We start from the raw sequence: 19231 nt of genomic DNA, 5'->3' as shown, positions 1-19231 counted from the left end.
TTGTTAAAATCATGTTTTGTGAAATGTATGTTATTTATATTCAGTTGTAAATCCATATGTTTCACTTCAACGTCAATACAGACAATAAACAAATAAAACTTCAAGTTGTATTTTGTACCGAAGACGCAAGTAATGTGTTTGAAATACCAAGGGAATACTGTACATATATAGGCAATGATATATTCTAATCTCTTCCAAGTTTATATGTACCGTATACTGACACTATTTGTTAATATAGGCTATAAAGCTTTAATTTTGATTCTATTTGAGTCGCGCCTACATGTTCACATATTGATCAATATGACTAGTTCTGTTTCATGGGTTTCTTTAGCTTAAATTACAAATATAGTATGAGTTGACATGGTATGATTAGTTTGGCTCGACATACAGCTGTTCATTGGTTTTTCCATATGACGCGCTGTACGCTGCAGCGGCAGGCGCCTCAGCGTGTGACGTTGACGCGCAGCGGCGGAGGAAAGATGCGGAGCAGCGGAACCACTTTGTGGCTCTGTTCGACAGTCGTGAGTTTGAGGTTTTCCAACCTAAACTTTCAAACATGGAGCTGCGTTTGCCTTCTGTGAATTTGGCCGTTGTTAGGAGGCGAGATGGAAATATAAAAGATACTCGCATGCAAATTGTCTCGTGAACTGAGTGATCACTGAGAAGAGCTGGCTGTGTCTCCAGCGAGGACGCATCCAGGGATGGACGGAAGGACTGCGGACCTCAGGGATGACGGGAGCCAAAGCGGGGCGTCTGGCTTCTGCGTGCAGCTTGACCTGGGGGACACAGGTCTGTATGCTTTTTTTTGTGTGTGTGTGTCAATTTCATGTCACCATGCAGAAAGATTTTTATTGTAAATTATGCGCAAAATCAATGGCCTTGCCCCAGCCAATAGAACATTACATTTGCCACATGTTTAGTGATTACACTTGCCTCTTTCTTTAAAGGTATAGTAAAATCAAGTGAGAAAAACACACAGCTCCAGAAATCGTAATTAGTGGAACCCAAGACGTGGGAATTAATAATGAATCAAGGTTAGATAACAGTGCCAAGATGTGAAGCCACTGCCCTCTGATTTCAGGCTCAGGTTCACTGCAGTTCATCCAGTTTGTCTGGTTATCAACCATTTTTTACCCCCTTTTGTTATTTCGCCGCGTTCCTTGCTACAGTGCATTTCAATTCCCCTTTTTACACTTAAAATTAGATACATGCATAAAAAAAGGCGTATTTGACCAGATTTTTATATAATCCGGTAGCCTATGGAATTATAGACCATTCTAATCCTTTCTGGTATCTATTGCTGTGGTCACGCCAACAAACACATTGATATGCTGGCACATCAGTCCACAACACATCAAACAATCAAATGAAGAAACCTTATAACATCAACAAGTGTGCATGTTTACCTCTGGATGCTTATGTAGAGATTATTATTAATTCTAAATCCAAACAGATTATAGTTGCACACAGGGAGTGAGATGTTCCAAGCCTGTGAAATCCACTTGTGTGTTCATGAATGTGAAAACAACAGGCCACATGCACTTTCATTGGAGAGATCTAATCCTCTTTACACAAACTCATACACATCTTAAGCATATGCTCGGCATATATTAATGACATTATTTCAAACATACCTTTGGGTTTCATGTTTTATGAAACAAAAAGACGGTACATTTCATCCATGCTTGTGCCCCACTGTCAATTCATTGTGGCTTGACCTTAATCCCTTAGTGATTCATTGTGCGCGTCCCAGGATAGTCCCAGACCTGCTATTGTTCCAACTGTTAATTCAGTCGACACATTACAGGAACTGTCCTCACTAAAGGAACTGACTCGGCTACAATATTAGTTGCCACTATAGCCTGTAGCCTACTTTGTCATAAATTGCTGTACATTGTGGGCTAAATGGTGAAGCCGCAGAGCAGATGCTAGTCTGTCACTAAACCATGGCACTGGTGAAGTTGACTGACTCAAACACAATATGTGATTCAGGGAGTCTTGAGGTGGAATGCTCTCCCTGTGTAAGTGTCCTCCTTATTCTCTGGTTTCACTTGCCACTAAAAACATGTAGGCTACATAGGGTCCTCTGGGGCCAAGACTACCCTAGAAATTGCATTCAGTAGGACTCCTTACTGACTAAAAAACAACTTATTTGGTGCAGGTATTAAATGTAAACAAAATAACTTATAAAACATTGCCCAAGGCTGGGCAAACTAAGGCCCGGGGCCAAATGCAGCCCGCCTAGCCTTTCAATCTGGTCCGAAAAAGATGAAAAAGCCCAACATGCATGGACGGGGGAAACACTTTTGTTTTCATTGACATGACAAATAATAATGCATAACTGCACCTTTTTTCTTGCTTCTTAAAATGTGTTTTGGCAATTTCAGTCTATTTGAGATTCATACTTGTTTGAAACGACCCAATTGTTGCCCTGGTCTGGCCCTTTTGGCAAGTTCAAAAATCCGATGGGGCCCCTGCATCATATCTGCTGTAGACTGTCATTAGGTAAAACACTTCTTCCACCTTGCCAGTGTGAACGTTATGGGAGGGTGAGCCTTGTTTCCATATGTCTTTCACAGGGGAGCTGTGGCTACAACAGTAGCTTACCACCACAAAGTGTGAAGTGAATTAATAAGGCCCTATAAAAATACATTGTTATGATTATTATTCTAAAACTGTCTTTGACAGCAAGCTTTCCTTACCATTCTTGATGTTCTCTTACAATTCAGCGTTTATCACTCCAGTTAACAGCATTTCACTCACCTCACTAAAATCTTAGCACAATGTTGTCCATCATTTAAGCCGGACTACATCATTTTCAGTGCATTAGTGTCTTGTGTGGTACACAGTGCTGGAACATCTGCTACAGTATACTGCTTCAGCCCGTCTTTAACATGGCTTAAAGGGTATTTATCCCTGCCTTGTCCACAGGCTTCCTTAATCTTTTCCCCTCACACGACCGGAAATTTACCACGATTATAAAAAATACTCCCAATTCTCAACCACAGCTCCCGCAAATAGCATATACATAGTCGATTTTGATCTTGATGCCCAGAGAATAACTGTTGATTTTAACAAATTCTGGTCAGTTTATGCACCGGCTTCTTTTAATCCTTGCATCTGATTGGTTTGCTGCCTGATCTGGAGGAAGCAACCAATAGCAACACTCAGAGAAAGTCAATCCAATAGACCTTTGATGTTTGTCTGACAAGAATAGTAGAAGTAAAGTGCGCATTGAGTTTGGAAATATATAGAGAAAGCTAACTTGCTTTGTTTAATTAAGGAACCATATGTACCAAAGCCTCTGTTGGTAAGTGTTGTAACTGTTATATATAGCAAATTGTAGCTGTTATATATAGCAAATTGCAAGTAACTGTGTATAGGCTTTGTGTCCGTCAGAATCAACACCAGACCCAAATTTGTAGACTTAATGCTTTACATCATAATTATTAATGCATTGTAGCACAAGCTTTGTAACCTCTATTTCTCGCTCTATCCACAGATCCAAGGAGACAATCTCAGATAACAGAGGTGAGAACTGAGAGCATATTTGTGTGCCCCAATCCAAGGCCATGCTGTAATAGAGTAGACATTTGTGTGACATTAAGACATATTTTTGTTGTAAGTGTAAGTTCAACATGATGCAAAACTGCTACACCTACCTGAAATATATAAAATAGGTCTTTTAATAGACATGTTGTGTCTTTACAGATGCCTTCCCCATTTGGAGCAGGCCCATCTCACGAAAAGAAGATCGGTCACAGGAGAGTCGATGCCTCTGGGGAGACGACTTATAAAAAGGCACTGTCTCTTTACCAGCCTTATCTACTGCATTTGCACTGTTTAGCTGCATTTGCTCTTACTTTACATAACGCTTGTGGGCTCTCGCTGCTCATCTCATCCACGCCTCACTTTGTTCTTCTGCTATGTGCCTCCCACAGACCACCTCTTCAGCGCTCAAAGGGGCCATCCAGCTGGGCATCGGTTACACGGTCGGCAACCTCAGCTCGAAGCCCGAGAGAGATGTACTGATGCAAGACTTCTATATGGTGGAGAGCATCTTCTTCCCCAGGTATGAGGAGAGCTGACTCCTCCAATAACTTTAGATTGTATTCTCGAGTGGCTCCAAAGCTTTGTGCTATACTGCCAATATGTATCTCAAGTGTTTTATGCTTTTTTTTATACTTTTCTTCAGAAACTACACAATGAAAATCAATTATCATTATCCCTATTATAATCATATTTTGTTTTCATAATCAACATTTAATTGTGGAAATATGCTGTGCTTCTTTGTTCATTATAGTGAAGGCAGTAATCTCACCCCAGCGCATCACTTTCCAGACTTCCGATTCAAAACATATGCTCCTGTTGCCTTTCGCTACTTCAGAGAGCTGTTTGGGATCAGACCAGATGACTACCTGGTATGTTACCGTCTTTGTAGCTGCCAGTGTTGGCTTCTTAGTTAAGTGGCTTTGCTCGATATCAATTGTTAAGTTCTGAATGATACATGATCATTTAAAGCTGAAAAAAAAAAATACAGGACCCTCAAGAAATATTGAAAGTCTTGGTAAACAGGCCAAAGAATGTTATAAAATGTTTGGCTGCGTCAATTTGAATAGATCTACAGTAGACTATATGTATATTTATTTTTTCTTCCCCGCAGCATTAATTTCTCTTATTTACCCCATGTGCCATTTTTTAATGTTGCATTTGTATTACATTGTTGGGCACTCTGTCTCTGTAAGGTTCTAGATGTTATTACCTGGCTCGATGTGATTTCATTCATCTTTACACTGGAATGAAAGAAAAGACAACCTTCTAAGGGGCTCATTTTAGTCCTGGATCTTCACCTCTGTGCAGAGATTAGCAACTTCCTTTTTTAACTGGAGGTGTGGCAATGGTACACAGTAAACAAATGCATGCAAACCTATTGCCACCATTCAAAGAAAATGTAACTTGTTCCTTACTGTATTTATTTATTCACAATAGGTAGTTTGTAAAGGTTCTGTAGTCTGTGAGGACGATAGTGTGCAGGGTGTAAAAACACACTTTTCCAAAGTGTAAAGACATCACTTTCACACAAACACCCACAAAGCCTTTTGGTGAACACTGGTGGGAAAAAAACACTTGAAACTATTTCTTTTTGATGCAGCAGTGGAGACACATGTTGAATGAGTGGGTCTGTAAACCTTTAAAGTTGCATAATCGTATCTATTTATTGTATCTTCTTTCCAGTATTCGCTTTGCAACGAGCCTCTGATAGAGTTGACAAATCCTGGAGCCAGTGGATCAATCTTCTACGTCACCAGAGATGACGAGTTCATTATTAAAACTGTGCAATACAAGGAAGCTGAATTTCTGCAAAAACTACTTCCAGGATACTATATGGTAAATCATGCCTTCCCCACATTTTCACTACAATGAACATTATTTGTTATTAAGAGAAATTAACAATAATGCTTTCGTCTTTAATTAAGTCTTCAAATACTCCTCACATGTAGCGCTGATTTGTTCAAAGCTGCAAATTAAAAAACAAACAAACAAAAAACAGTGATTGTAAGTGCAATGGTTGGATGAGATCCGAGCATCTCAAAAAACTCCCTAAAATGCCATGAGCATCCAAGGAGGGGAGTGTCACAGGAAGGAACTTTTTTGAACCAGTAATAAATTATCAAGGTCAATTCAATGAATAAATCAGCACTAATAGGCATGTAGATCATACTTCCTGGTTGGTACACAGTAGTTCCACATAGAGACTAACAGAGTGGAATATTTGTGTTCAGAGTGTTGGGAGTGCTTAATCTTGATCCTCTTTATCCTATCACTGTTTTGACCCTGGTCAGTTGTGACGCCACCCCCTGGCAGAGTAAAACATAAGAGTGGTTTACCAGAGCATTGTCTGAGCCAAGTGCTCCTTAATTGCTAACACATGCTCAGTACAGTCAGGTGTACTATCCCCATCCCCACCATTTCACTTTATAGCTATGTCTGTCCTTTTCAGAACTTGAACCAGAACCCAAGGACCCTACTGCCAAAGTTTTTTGGACTTTACTGCATTCAAAGTGGAGGCAGAAACATCAGAATGATTGTGATGAACAATATTTTACCACGCTCAATACGAATGCACCTTAAATTTGACCTAAAGGGATCAACATTTCAGAGGTGTGCGTCTAAAAAAGAAAGAGAGAAATCCAAACCCACTTTCAAAGACCTGGACTTCCTCAGTGATGTCCCTGAAGGCCTCTCGCTTGACCAGGACACGTACAGTGCACTAATACGAACTCTTCAGAGGGACTGCTTGGTAAGAATAATATTTTGAGTCATAATAACAATTAAACAGCCAACATCTTACATCACCTTTATTTTATTCTCAGGTCCTGGAAAGTTTCAAGATCATGGATTACAGCCTTCTGCTGGGCGTCCACAACAAAACTCTGTCCGAAAAGGAGATTCAGTGCCAGGCCTCACCAGCAGGGGGCACCGAGTCAAAGAGGCCTGTGCTGCAGAGAGCCTTGTACTCCACTGCTATGGAGTCTATACAGGGAGACTCAATGTGCCGGGACACACTGGACCATGATGTCACGTAAGACACTACATTCACCTTATTGTTTTGTCGATAGAGTATGCTAATATTTGATCTTTTTGCAGAATGGGAGGTATCCCAGCATCGGGTCCAAAAGGAGAAAATCTACTCCTTTTCATAGGAATCATTGACATTCTGCAGTCTTACAGGTGTGTTATTATGAATGCCGGTAGTTCTTGTCTTGTGAATTGCACTGTATGAAAACTGACACTCCACGCTGCATAAACAGGGCTTTGATTTGCCCGTGTGTTGCCAGGGAACAGGCGTAAATTACTGTTGAGAGCAGCTAAGCGATTTAATTGTCTTCTCTGACAGGCTGATTAAGAAGCTGGAGCACTCTTGGAAATCGCTTATCCACGACGGGGTAAGTCATTCCCACGCATCTGTTATGCAACCGAGCAAAACATCTCATAATGTAACATCAATAACTGCAAGTGAAATCCTGTAACAAAAGTTGCATAGCTGTGATGAATGAAACAAAGCGAACAATAATGCGTTGCTCATAATGTTTCCTATCGTGTCACTCTCAGGACACCGTGTCAGTTCACAGGCCTGGCTTTTACGCTGAGCGCTTCTTCAGATTCTGTAGTACCACAGTCTTCAGGAAGAGCTGCTGTGAGTGCTCATGTTTTAAATGCTACTTTTGAATGCGTTTGTGTGTTTACAATACAAAAACTTTTAATATTGTTGCTTCAGCTCTTCGTCCATCTCCGTCTAAAAGGGGACGAGGAGCACTGTCCAAGTTTAACGCAGGGTCAACATCGCAGCGCCCCTCTCTGACCGAGGACGAGCGGGAAAACCTGGACAACCTGGAGAACCTGAGGGGAGCACGCAGCTTCCCAATGCTGGAGGACAGTGGTAAGTGACTCTCTAACAGATAACAGATCACAGCTTTAGTGATATATGAACTCTATATGAACCCATTTGAAGGTTTGTGCAGGGGCCGGTGATGGTAGGGGGTGGGTTCGGAAGGAAGAGTGCGGTTGCTTTAAAAACCATGTGTTCACTGGTTTTCGGATGCTTTTGTGTTAATTGGCCACAGATACCTCACAGACCTTGGATAGATTCAATAAAGCCGTCTGTATCTACAGTTTTGACAGAAAGTAAATGACAAACTTTAAGAAAGAGAAGTTTTTGTGTTTCGTCTAAGTTGTCAATGAATATTAATAACATTCATTTATTTATTTATAACAGGGACATTGCAATTCAACATAACAAGCTTGTAGCTGATGCAAAAAGAGTTTATTCACCTTATTCCGGAGGCTGGCGTGGGCGCCGCCATTAATTGTGCCCGCCCCCTTTCTCCTATCTGTTAACATGGGACTGGAAAAGTCCACATAAAATCAGTTACTACACGAAAAAAAAGGCGTTTTTAGGCCGCGCAGAGAAACGGTGCAGTGTTGACTTATTGGAACAAATGAACATTGGCCATTTTACACAAATCAATCGACCAAACATCAGATTTGAGCGGAGAATATTTTCCCTCGTTCTCCGTTCAAATGAACGGGCTTCGCGCTCGACCAGAAGTGTCTGTACAACGGAAGTGCCGAGACAACGCAAAAAGTAGCAAAAGTGGGCGGGGCGGAATAAGGTGAATAGCTAGTGCTAATTTCATCCTAAAAACTTACCTATATACACCATATAAATCATTTACACACACAAACTCAGTGCTATTTACAAATGGGTGCATTTCTGTTTCGATTTCAGCCAAGATTTAACTTGAGAAGTGAATATTTTAAACTCAGTCGTGGTTTTAAGTTCAGTGGGTAATGAGTTTCACAACTTTGCACTTTTATACGTAAAGGCAGACTGTCCAAATGCAGTCTTGCTGTGAGGAATTGTACTTTTGTTGTTGATGGAGCCTCTGGTGACTCTGTTTATTGTAGATAGAGATAAGTGTATATGTTGTATTTAAGTGTTGTATGAGTGGCTCAGGTGCTAGATTATTTAGACATTGGAAAGTTAGTTTGAGAAAGCATAAATGGCCAACAATTTATACTTCTGGAGAATTATAGTTTGTATAATGACCTAATGGTAGCATAGAATAGGCTGAAGTTATCAGAAATGTAATCTCAATATGTTCACTTTGATAATATATGGTAGTTTTTTGTAAAAAGCTGGGTACTTAATTTTTTAATTTCTATTTTTTGTGTAATTGCTCCATTAGGCAGAGAGCCACCTTGCACACCCCCTTCATTTGAGGATGCCACCACTGCTTCTATCGCCACCACACTCTCATCTAACAACTCATTACCCACAACCCCCTTCGATACGCCCGAGCACCCTCGCTACCGGAGACAGATGCTCTCGCCCAGTGTGGCCAGGTGTGTCACTCAGCCATTAGTCCGTCACTTCACTCTTTATTGTGCCGCTCATTAGATGTAATTGCTTTCTTCTGTCTGAATGTTTTCATGTGCACACAGGTCCCAGAAGGAGATTGTGGAGATTCATGAAGAAAAGCAAGACACTATAACAGTAGAGGTTGAGCTCAGGTATTCATAAAATGCAGACCTCCACCAAGGCGTTACATTTTGACACTGTCGAGTTTTATTCCCACGGTTATATTTTGTATTTCAGTAAAATCCCTAACAGCACGGAGCTCACAGAGGCAACAGAGAAGACCTCACCGGACCACCATGACGAGGCTACACCCACATCCAGTGCCCCAACTCTGAGCCCCTGTTCCTCCACCACTCTGCCCCCTTCACTCCCCTCCTCTGCCTCTCCACTCCCTACCCACTCCTCCTCCACTCTCCCCCCTTCACTCCCCTCCTCTGCCTCTCCCCTCTCCACCCACTCCTCCACCACGCTCCCCCCTTCACTCCCCTCATCCTCCTCTCCCCTCTCCACCCCCTCCTCTTCCATCACTGTCGCCACCTCCACCATACAACCTTCCACAAAGCCCCTGCACTCTCCACCAAACTTACAAGTCCCAATGTCAACCCCAGTGTTAACCCCGACTACGTCAGCACCTTCACCTGCATCGGCTTTTACTCCCATCCACCCGGCGTCCTCCCAAAGCCCCGCCCCCCAACGGCCCTCCACCCCACCCACTTCGATGCCCTCGAGTCCTCAGCGTCCGCCCCGCCGCCCTCCACTCACGTCCAGCAACCATGTGTCCGTGTCAAGTAGCAACAATTCTTTGGATGGAGAAGTGCAGGTGTCCGACATCTATTTTGTGAGTACTGCATTTACAAAGTGTTGCTTGTATCCATGTGATCATATCAGAGTGAAGACCAAAGACCTTATTGTTTGTCTGTCTTCAATCTACTGGGAGTTTCACTGTGGCCCAGTCAGGACAGCGTGGTAGAATTGTGATGGTGAGAGCATGAAAGAGTTAAATGCTTCTCTCTGTAGCACAAGGAGGATGCTCATTTTCATGCTTTTGATGAGGGTGTCTCTTGCATGTTTTTGTCAACCATCTATGTATTTACACATACACAAAACCCACCCACTGCATGCAAGTCTGTCCGTATGTCCATCCAACACTCATTCCCATTTTGTGTCTTTGTTTGGACCCATCAGTATGCAGACGGCAGATACTGGGTTTACTCCCCAGTTCTGGGCCGTCGCAAACTCAATTCTAGCTCAAGCTACAGTGTAAGTCAATGTAGTTTTCACTTTAGAAAGTGCTGGTCGTGATGATGTTAACTTACGCTGTCAATGAAGTTAATGCATGTTAGTACATCTTTTCGTAGAGTAGTGTGGCTGTCTTTATATCAGCTGTACCACAGTAGTAGATATAGTGGATGTAGAGTTGTACTCATCATTGCTGGAATAGTAGTAATACTGCAAGTGATAGTAAAAACCCGTTACTCATGGACACTTTTTTCGAGTTAAGTGACATTTAAACTGTTTCTTTTATAAAAGACTACTTCCTCCCCCTGTGTGTTTGTGGGACAGCAAATAGAGATTGCTTGGCTGAATTTAACTTACTGTGATTGCTCTTGTTTCTAATTCACACACAGTAATTGCATTTCTTCTCACTTTCCTCATAGGCATCTTGAGTTTATTTTGTTTGTTCTTTCAGTTTGTTCTCACAATAATACTCCACTGTAAAACCTTTCCCTGATTTATTGAACGTTGTGTGTTCCTTGGGCTGCCTCTCTGCTGGCCGGACTGTGACACTGCAGACTCAGGACGACCAGAGCTGGGTGTACTCTCCTCTTCATCACAGCTCAGAGTCCAGAAGAGGGTCTGACGGGGAAAGCGAGACTGTGAGATATACTATTCTATTCCCAAACGTATTTTCGCCACTTCAAAATGCAAGGATATTCATATATTCCTCTTTACTTCCTCAGTAATGCTGAACTATGGGGCTGTTGGAGACGACTCAGTGATTTACTGTGATAACCGGTCTACTCAGGCTGTGTGTAAAAGCTTGACCTGCACCTGTGGCATGGTGAACTTCAACGCTAACAACACTATTATCTACCTGAGAACTTTGAAAATTAGATGCAATCAGGCCTGTCTGAGTGACCTTACCGATTGTATTTTTATACCAAAATGCTTGCTTTAATCAGTGCGAGTAAAAATGATGCTTGCCTATGCAATATTGATTAAATTTAAAACTATTTCCGTTTGGTTGTTAGCACTTTATTATGTACACACACACGCGCACACACACACACACACACACACACACACACACACACACACACACACACACACACACGCACGCACCCGCACACACACCTGAAATTCAGTTAAGTATTCTATGTATTACCTTCTTGAGTCCTCCATCCATACCATATTTGGCAGTTCATGGATTTGTCCTGTATGCCTTATTTAACTAGTCACCAATTCCAACTCAATAAATCTACATTTCAAAGCACTAACACTCTTGGGAAGAACTATGTTTTGTAAATGTCTGCACAGCTGTTGTTTTGCATGTATCCATTTTCACGTATCTACATTATGTGTTCATGTTATGCATGCATATGATGTGACTGGGGTTTTCAGTATCTGTCTTTTGGTGATTGTTAAGGAAGAAGCCTGCTGCCAAAATGTCTGACGTGAGGGAAGTACCATGTGTTTGTTTCTTTTTTCATATTATGTGGACAATTTTGCAGAGCTTCTATATTGCATTTAGATTCTGGTCGATTCATGTACAAAGTGTTTTTTCAGTCTTGTATCCGGTCTATTTGTGGGCAACAGTGCTTGTAGCCAACCACTGTGAAAATAAAGATTATATTGTATACAAATGTCATGATGCGTTGTCTATTATTATTATTATTATTATTATTATTATTATTATTATTATTATTATTATTATTATTATTATTATTATTATTATTATTATTATTATTATTATCATCATCATTATTGTGTTTGTTGTTATTACTATTTTTTTTATTATTAATAATAATTCACATTAGTGGTATAAGTGCAGATTAATATTGAGTGGTGGCTGTTTACTATGGTTTACTGTTATGTTTTACAGCTATGTTTACTCCAAAGCTCCACTAGATGGCAGCAGAGCATCTAAGAGAACGTGCCTCTCAATTGCCTCTCAATTTTAGGCCCATACTGATCATTTTCTTAAAAGAAACAACTTCCAATTTTGACACCAGCACTGAAAAATACTCTCCAGTGGTTTTAGTTCCATTTTCCATGACTGTGTTTTCTATTGTCCTGGTACATTGTGACACATCAGCCTTCTTAACTGCGTTTTTGCACAGCACAACGATAAAAACGTCTTATTTTAAAGACACGAAATAAGTCGCAGCCCAACTTGCTGAGATGTACAGAGCTTTCCACATCGACACGGCCGCTGAAGATTGGGAGATTGGAGATATTCAGCAGGAACAAGTGTGTCGGCGCGATTGTCTGATAGCGCTGTGGATCTATATTTGAGAGGTTTTCTCAGGTATTCGTGGAGGGATATGCGCGACAGATGGAAAAGTCACTCAGGGTGACAAGTCAGCCATGTCGCTCTGTGATGGAATGTGTGATGGACAAGGATCAGCGGACACCCACGCAATTGTTTCTCCTCACCTTTCTTTTCACTGTTTTCTCCTCCAGAAAGTGTAAAAATACATATATCTTTGGTTATCTTATTCAGCGATTTTCGAGTGCACTCATGGCGAAGAGTGACTGCGAGAAAATGGCACAACTTTCTGTGGTGACAAAGCTCTTGAGCAGGGCCAGGAAATGTTCGTATAGTCTCACGCTGGAATATAATCTTTGCTTTAGTTTTTGCCTTCACAATTAGTCTATGTGCATTTTTCTTTGTCAGCTTATTGCTCTGCTACCTCTCCTTACAGGGCTGCACATACAGTACATCTACTCAATGTAAAAATGTCTCATGGTTTTCACCAATAATTTTTGTCTATAAAAGCTGCGGGCGACAGAGTGAGTTTCTTGTGGTTTACTCAAACATAAAAGATTGACTGGGCTGATATAAATGTCACATGTGTCAGATGTAAAGAGTTGAATAGCAGTATTTTTCTTTCATAAGGTTCACACTTTCTATTTGTGTACTGCCCATGTGCTGACTCCTGCCTCACACACACACCTTTTAGAATAATGAACATGTCAAAGAACTACTTTCTGCACTGACATGGTTCACTCAAGACTGACTTCTACACTTATTCACCTAAAAATAAATGTGTCTTTCAAGTATAGAAAGCATGAACTAAGACCATGCAATATTTTTCTTTGTGGACAACCTTTTGCTTGCACTTAATACTAGATCCCTATGTTGGACTACATTGAAAGTTCAAGAAATCCAGTTTCACATATAGGATGATGAACCCGTGCACATCCTTGGACCTTTTAATCATGTTAAAATACGTTGTGCGTCTTTGAGTGATCCTATTTTCAGTCCAATACCGGGGGTTCCATTCTCAGCTACTGAAGGTGCGCACTGTCGTTGTGTCCTTGGGCAAGACTCTTCACCCACATTGCCTCCAGTGTTTGTGCGCACATTGGTGTATGCACGAGAGTGTGAATGGATAGAAAAATGTATATAAGTTGAGACCATTTACCATTTGTGTTGTTAAAGTGAATTCATCTTGATAAATTAAGTGTTCAGAGTAGTTTTCTCAACTTACGGCTGGATTACTTGCATACTACACTTTATTTAAAGCTGAAGCATCTGATCTGACAGGAAAAACTAGTATTAGAAGTATGAAGAGTATAAGCCTGACTCCAGTGTGTTATTGGACATTCAAATTTCATGACTAAAAGATTTTACTGTCAAATGTAAGCACGTACTTAGGGCCAGAGCAGAGCTGAAATGGTCCGTGTCGAAATTGAGCTTTCATCTACGGCAAATGTAAACAAATATCTTTGTTCTTTTCACGGCAACCAGGTCTTTGTGAGAGAGAAAGTGTGAGTGTGAGAGAGTGAGAGAGGAAGAGAGAGAGAGAGAGAGAGACAGAGAGAGAGAGGGATCAAAGTAGGAGTGTTCCTGCCTTTGTGTGTGGGACGTGATGCCTCACCTACTACCCAGAATCCTTTGCCTCTCTCCTTCAGCCCACTCAGCATCAAGTATTCTGCTCCTACATCTTCATCAGCCAGGCCAACTTCTCTCCTCCACATGCTTCACTGTTGGACGTTCAAGAAATTTGTTCCATCAAACTCTTACACAGTTCTGATGAAACCGCTTATGTAACTAAATACTTTTCCACTGTGTTGTGTGTGCTGCTGCATGGTTAATTGTTATATCTCGTAGTTATAAATGAAATAATAGTGGCCATAGTGGTGTACTGGGCCCACTCATGGATGCTGTGGCCAAGAATAGTGGCTGTCGTCTCTCCCCCTGACAGTATCTTAAGGCAGTGTTTATCTGTGGCAGGAGAGAGAAAACAAAGACATCGATTTCTAATCCTAATCCCCTCCATAGCCTCTCTCCTATTGATCATCTATCCATCCTTAACAGGGCGCAGGGATGCTGAAGGACAAAAGTTTCTCAGCCCATATCGTTTCAGTCTGTCTCCTTCACTCCACTGACATTCCTTTTAGTGGATGAGACAATTAAATTAGCGGCACAGCTCCTTTATGCAGAGGTGAAAGAAGTGCAAAGAACCTGTATAGACCTATGTTTGAGAATGAGTTTTATTAATCCAAACCTAAAGGGGAGCATAAACAGAGCAATTGATGGAATGTTATGACTAGAAAATACTGTATATTGTGCCAAAATGGTCCTAAACAAGAACATTAAACAGCTAGTTAGTTGTGTAAGTTAGACCTTATCTCTTGAAATTACACTTTTCTCAGCAACTCACACAGAAAAATGTTCTCACAGCAAACAATGAGTGGGGTTTAACCTTAATGATGTTTGTGTAAAGATCAGGTAGTTGAAGGAATAATCCTTGCGTTATGGATGGAGAGGAAACGGGTCATTACAGGTTAATATGACAAGCCCACACACACAGAAAACCATTACTCATGAGTGTGGGCTAATACGTGTTCTCTGTGTTATGTATATTCACTTACTGATTGTGTTTTTGTTTTCGTAAAGGAGCATTTTAATAAGCAAGTTGGGCTAGTGGGGTATGCTGTTGCGTTGTTTAATTTTTTGGTATTACTTTGTGTTGAATTTTTTCTGTTTTATAACTTAAAGGTTTCACTGGATAGCATTTCTGACTGTGCCCGGCAAAACAAAACATGCTCCTACTGATCAGTTCAAATGCTATTGCTGCAGTGGGTAATCAAAGAATGGATTTGGAAGAGGACCTAACCTGTCTCAAATTCTGCAGACTTTAGTAAACATCTCCATGGAGACGGACTGGAGTCGCACCCACTCCTGGTAAAGTTACAGTCAAAACTGAGCAAAAGCACATATTTGTTTGTACATTTATGAGGTATTTTTCAACGATGACAATATCTGTCATAAAATGAATGCTTGTATTTCAATTTGATTTAATGAGTAAAATTCTACGCGGTGTGGCTTTAAAATAATGTGTGTGTGGATTAGGAAAAAGCCGCTTAGATGAAGCTGAAAACGGTAGTTGCTGTTTGAAAGGGATGTTCTGTAATGGTGGCAATTTGGGAGCAGAAATGATGCGACGTGTATGGAAACACAGAGGAGCACCTTCAGTATCAGCAGTTGAAAGTTATATTTAAGTCAAACTACTTTCACATATATGAGTATTTTTTTAAATTTATGTTAGACTATTTCTTAATATTCTCCTTTTCAGATTATAGCACTGCACAGTCCCTCTCATGCCAGCTCCCTATGTTGGACTGCATTGAAAGTTTTTTTTGCTGTTGTATTCCTGATTAAACAAGTCCAGTCCAGTGAACCAACACCAAGTCACAATCAAGACTTTCTGGGTTTAGAAATCTGTTTTCCGACTCAACAATCTCTAATTAAAGTTGTAACACACATTTCAGTATGGAGTTCTCCAAGGCTGTGTTTATGCTCCACACATTTTCAACGTGAATGCAACTGATTTCACAAGTGGGCCACGGTTGTCTGTCGTTAAAAATGCCCAGGGACATAATCATTACGCTCTTATCCTGAGCCATGTCGAGACAAATTGTCAGTGGGAGCAGGTATTTGGTTTGGCTGAGGCGAGAGATTTCAGACGTGCTTGTGTTGTTTGCGCTCAGACTTGTAGGATTAATGTTAATCACAGTGGTATTCCCGGGGGATTCTGCTCTACAAAGGGCCAGATGTGGGGGGTCCCGTGGCCACACCCCGCTCTCCTCATAGGCACCTCTTAAAGCAGACAGAAATACTGGTCGACTCTAAATCCCAAAACACACTAACAATAGGATGAGTCCTGCAGTCCAGCGGAGATGATAAGGGCCCCTGACCACCCTGATAATTTCGCTCAAACAAAAGATGTCTGCATGCTCAGCTTTATATAAAATTGGATGGATTTAAAATAATTCAACAAAGGTCCACCACGAAAAGCTTGTTAAAGTATTATCACTTCAATGCAGGGTTGTCAAAATGATACTCACTGATCAATTATGAGACAAATATTTAAACTGGATACTTAAGATATCAAGTCCAATGGCAATATTTAAGGACTCTATAGTACTTCTACTGCTCACAAATAGTGCTGCAGCTTTTCCAGGCCAATTATTGCTGACAGAACTACACCTCTGTTGTTATGCTCTTATAAGGTTAAAGGTATACCGTATTGTCCCACTGAAAGAAAATTTGACCTTTACATTTGTCCAACCCTACAACAACACACAGCACTTATGGTCTGAAGCAGTGAGCGATTGCAGGGCTCTGGGACCCTCTTTGGCCAGGTTTTCTCTGTGATACAGGCTCAAGTTGTAGATCGTTGGAGGAAACCAGAGAACATGGAGGAAAACCATGCACTATATTTTCACAAAAGCTTACTTCTCAATGAGTTATGGTAAGTGTGAAGTTTGTAGGTTAAAAAAGTAAAGTACAAGGACTGCCAGAAACAGTAATATTTGTATGTGCATGTGTTTATCTGATGTTTTCTTGAATAACTAATGTGCTATCGTATTTGTTGTACTTTCAAAACCAACGCTAAACTTCCTCAGACTAAAGCTGACCCCTTTCAGGATGGATTTACCCATCACTCTAAACAAGACACTTGCTTGCTCATCTCTGTGTAAAGCGCGGTGCTTTGCTCGGCAGAACGCGTGCCCTGGGGATGTTTGTTTCCCTGTGTGTGGGGAAAACAGCTGAGCAGAAGTCATTAATAGTGGGGTAATGTGTGTCAGATGCTACCTGTCCACCGGCAGACGCAGCAGCAGGGGGACAGAGCCAGGACACGAGTGAGCGGACACAATAATGATGGGGACAGAGCCGGCCAACTCGGACAGCTGCTCCTCTCAAAACACTCGCAGGCCCTTTGAGTGAGTCTTTTATGCAGTGTTTTCTGGAACAAATACTACAGGATGTCCTCTAAACTGTTCATGTCAGGATATAAACACTATTACTGTTGCTACTTTTAGGATGTTCTTCTAAGTTATTCAAAAAAAGTTGGTGAAACTATTTAAAATGTAAATATCATAAATATTTCATGTGTCCCAATACTATACTATTTGTGTTGCTGTAACTTATGATCCATTATGTTCAGTGGCTTTTGCTGCTATAAATTGGTTGCTTTTTGCCCTACAGAAGATTTGCAGATCTCACATTTGGTTTGGATTACATTTCACACAGGGGTCTCAACTTTTTTTTTTTTTCTTCAATCAGGTTTGTAAAACATGCTCCACCCGGTCTGAGCTGTCCTGTTGATGTTAGCGTGGGAATGCCTGCAGCACTGTGTCACCCTCAGAGGTGCGGTGTGCTAATCCTGAACCGGGGGCACCTCAGTTGTTGTGGCTCTCCAGCTGTGACCGAGAGCCGCCCGTGCGCCGGCCTTCAGCTCACGGCCGGCCGCGCACCAAAGACGCCCCGCTGCCACTCCCACAAGGAAGAGCGGGGCCGGATTAGCCTTCTGTACGCCCGCCCTAATCTGGACACAAAACACACAATCGCCTCCCACTGAGACGCCGAGACAGAGAGATTCAATTCGGTTTGCCCCTGCTCTATATAACAAGAGTGTCTTTTAGGGTTAAAATTACTGGTGCTCAGGATACCATGAGTCAATGTGGACTGAAGGCCTAAACTGTGTCTCTTTCATCCTGTTAAATGATTCCTTCTGCTGCTGTGCCTTCAAGGAACCATAGAGCTCTGGCTAAAGTGGTATCAGTTTTGCCTCCGGAACATTAAAAACAATATGATAATCGGCTCAGGTGGTCATCTCGTAAGTGGAGGGTCTGTAGTCTGAAACAGCTCCGACTGGTGCATGGGCAAGACACTTGGAGTGTGTTGTTGTGTCCTTGGGCAAGACACCTCACCCACCTTGCCTCCAGTTTCTGCGTTTGCTACATTGGTGTATGAATGAGGGTGTGAACGGGCGAACAGGTTCCCTTGCTGTAAAGCGCTTTGGGCCTGATAAAGGTAAAAAAGCGCTATATAAGTTGAATCCATTTACCAATTACCATGGTAGGCTGTCGGTGGACTTTGGCAGACACAGCTCTATCAGTCCGACCTGTGGCAACTGTGGTCACATAAGTGGTGAGTGAATGAAAAATCCAATATAAAGAGTGTCCACAAAGAGCCATATAAGACCAACGCATTGTGACGGAAATCCAGAAGCTCCAGAGGGCTTCGCTTTGATGTTTGCCCAGTGATTGACCTTAAAAAGGGAAAATATGAAATCACACAATTTTGTACAGAGAATCCTTCAGAAGAAAAAGTTATTAATCCCATTGTAGCAGGAGTGAGAATTGTTACTGCCAACAATTGACAGTGTATCCCATAATTCCTGCCAGTTTCCTTTGATGCACTGTCACAAAAGGCTACCTGCCAACTGTGGAATCAGCGCCTTGTTATTTGACAGAAGCTGCAGTTTTGATTGCTCCAGTCCAGAGTCCTCTCCTCTGTCTCTCGCACAGTCAGAAGTGGCTCATTAAACCCCATCAGTGTGTTGTGTTTGTGCCGTGTGATTTGAATGTAGTGGAGTGAGGGAGGAAGGCAGCGCTCATTAGGCTGAGGGGGAAAAAAACACTGACATTTCTGCTGGAATCATATCTCCATTTGGTTCATGTATCAAAGACGTCCCGCATGTGTGTATGTGGGCCTGGATATTGGTTGGGGGAGACAGATGTTTGCTGATTCAACAAATATGCACTGCACACTCAGCCCAATTTAGCAGA

The 19231-nt window shown here is 41.6% G+C and overlaps 1 protein-coding gene across 1 annotated transcript; it reads left to right on the top strand.

The window, feature by feature from the left end:
* Positions 1-459: 459 nt before the first annotated feature.
* On the top strand, positions 460-17963 carry LOC306972783 (phosphatidylinositol 4-phosphate 5-kinase type-1 gamma-like; the record flags this gene model as incomplete). The annotated part of the gene is made up of 18 exons (XM_079569489.1): positions 460-789; positions 3503-3531; positions 3712-3801; positions 3942-4072; positions 4304-4421; positions 5236-5388; positions 6002-6301; positions 6375-6583; positions 6649-6732; positions 6899-6947; positions 7114-7198; positions 7280-7438; positions 8751-8907; positions 9007-9075; positions 9161-9761; positions 10109-10183; positions 10717-10800; positions 17772-17963. The coding sequence occupies exons 1-18, from the start codon at positions 702-704 to the stop codon at positions 17961-17963; spliced, it is 2673 nt and encodes an 890-aa protein (XP_079425615.1). The 5' UTR covers positions 460-701.
* Positions 17964-19231: the final 1268 nt, after the last annotated feature.

Source organism: Gobius niger, assembly GCF_951799975.1.
Source record: "Gobius niger genome assembly, chromosome: 13".
NCBI lineage: Eukaryota > Metazoa > Chordata > Actinopteri > Gobiiformes > Gobiidae > Gobius > Gobius niger.
This window is presented reverse-complemented; position numbering and strand designations above follow the sequence as displayed.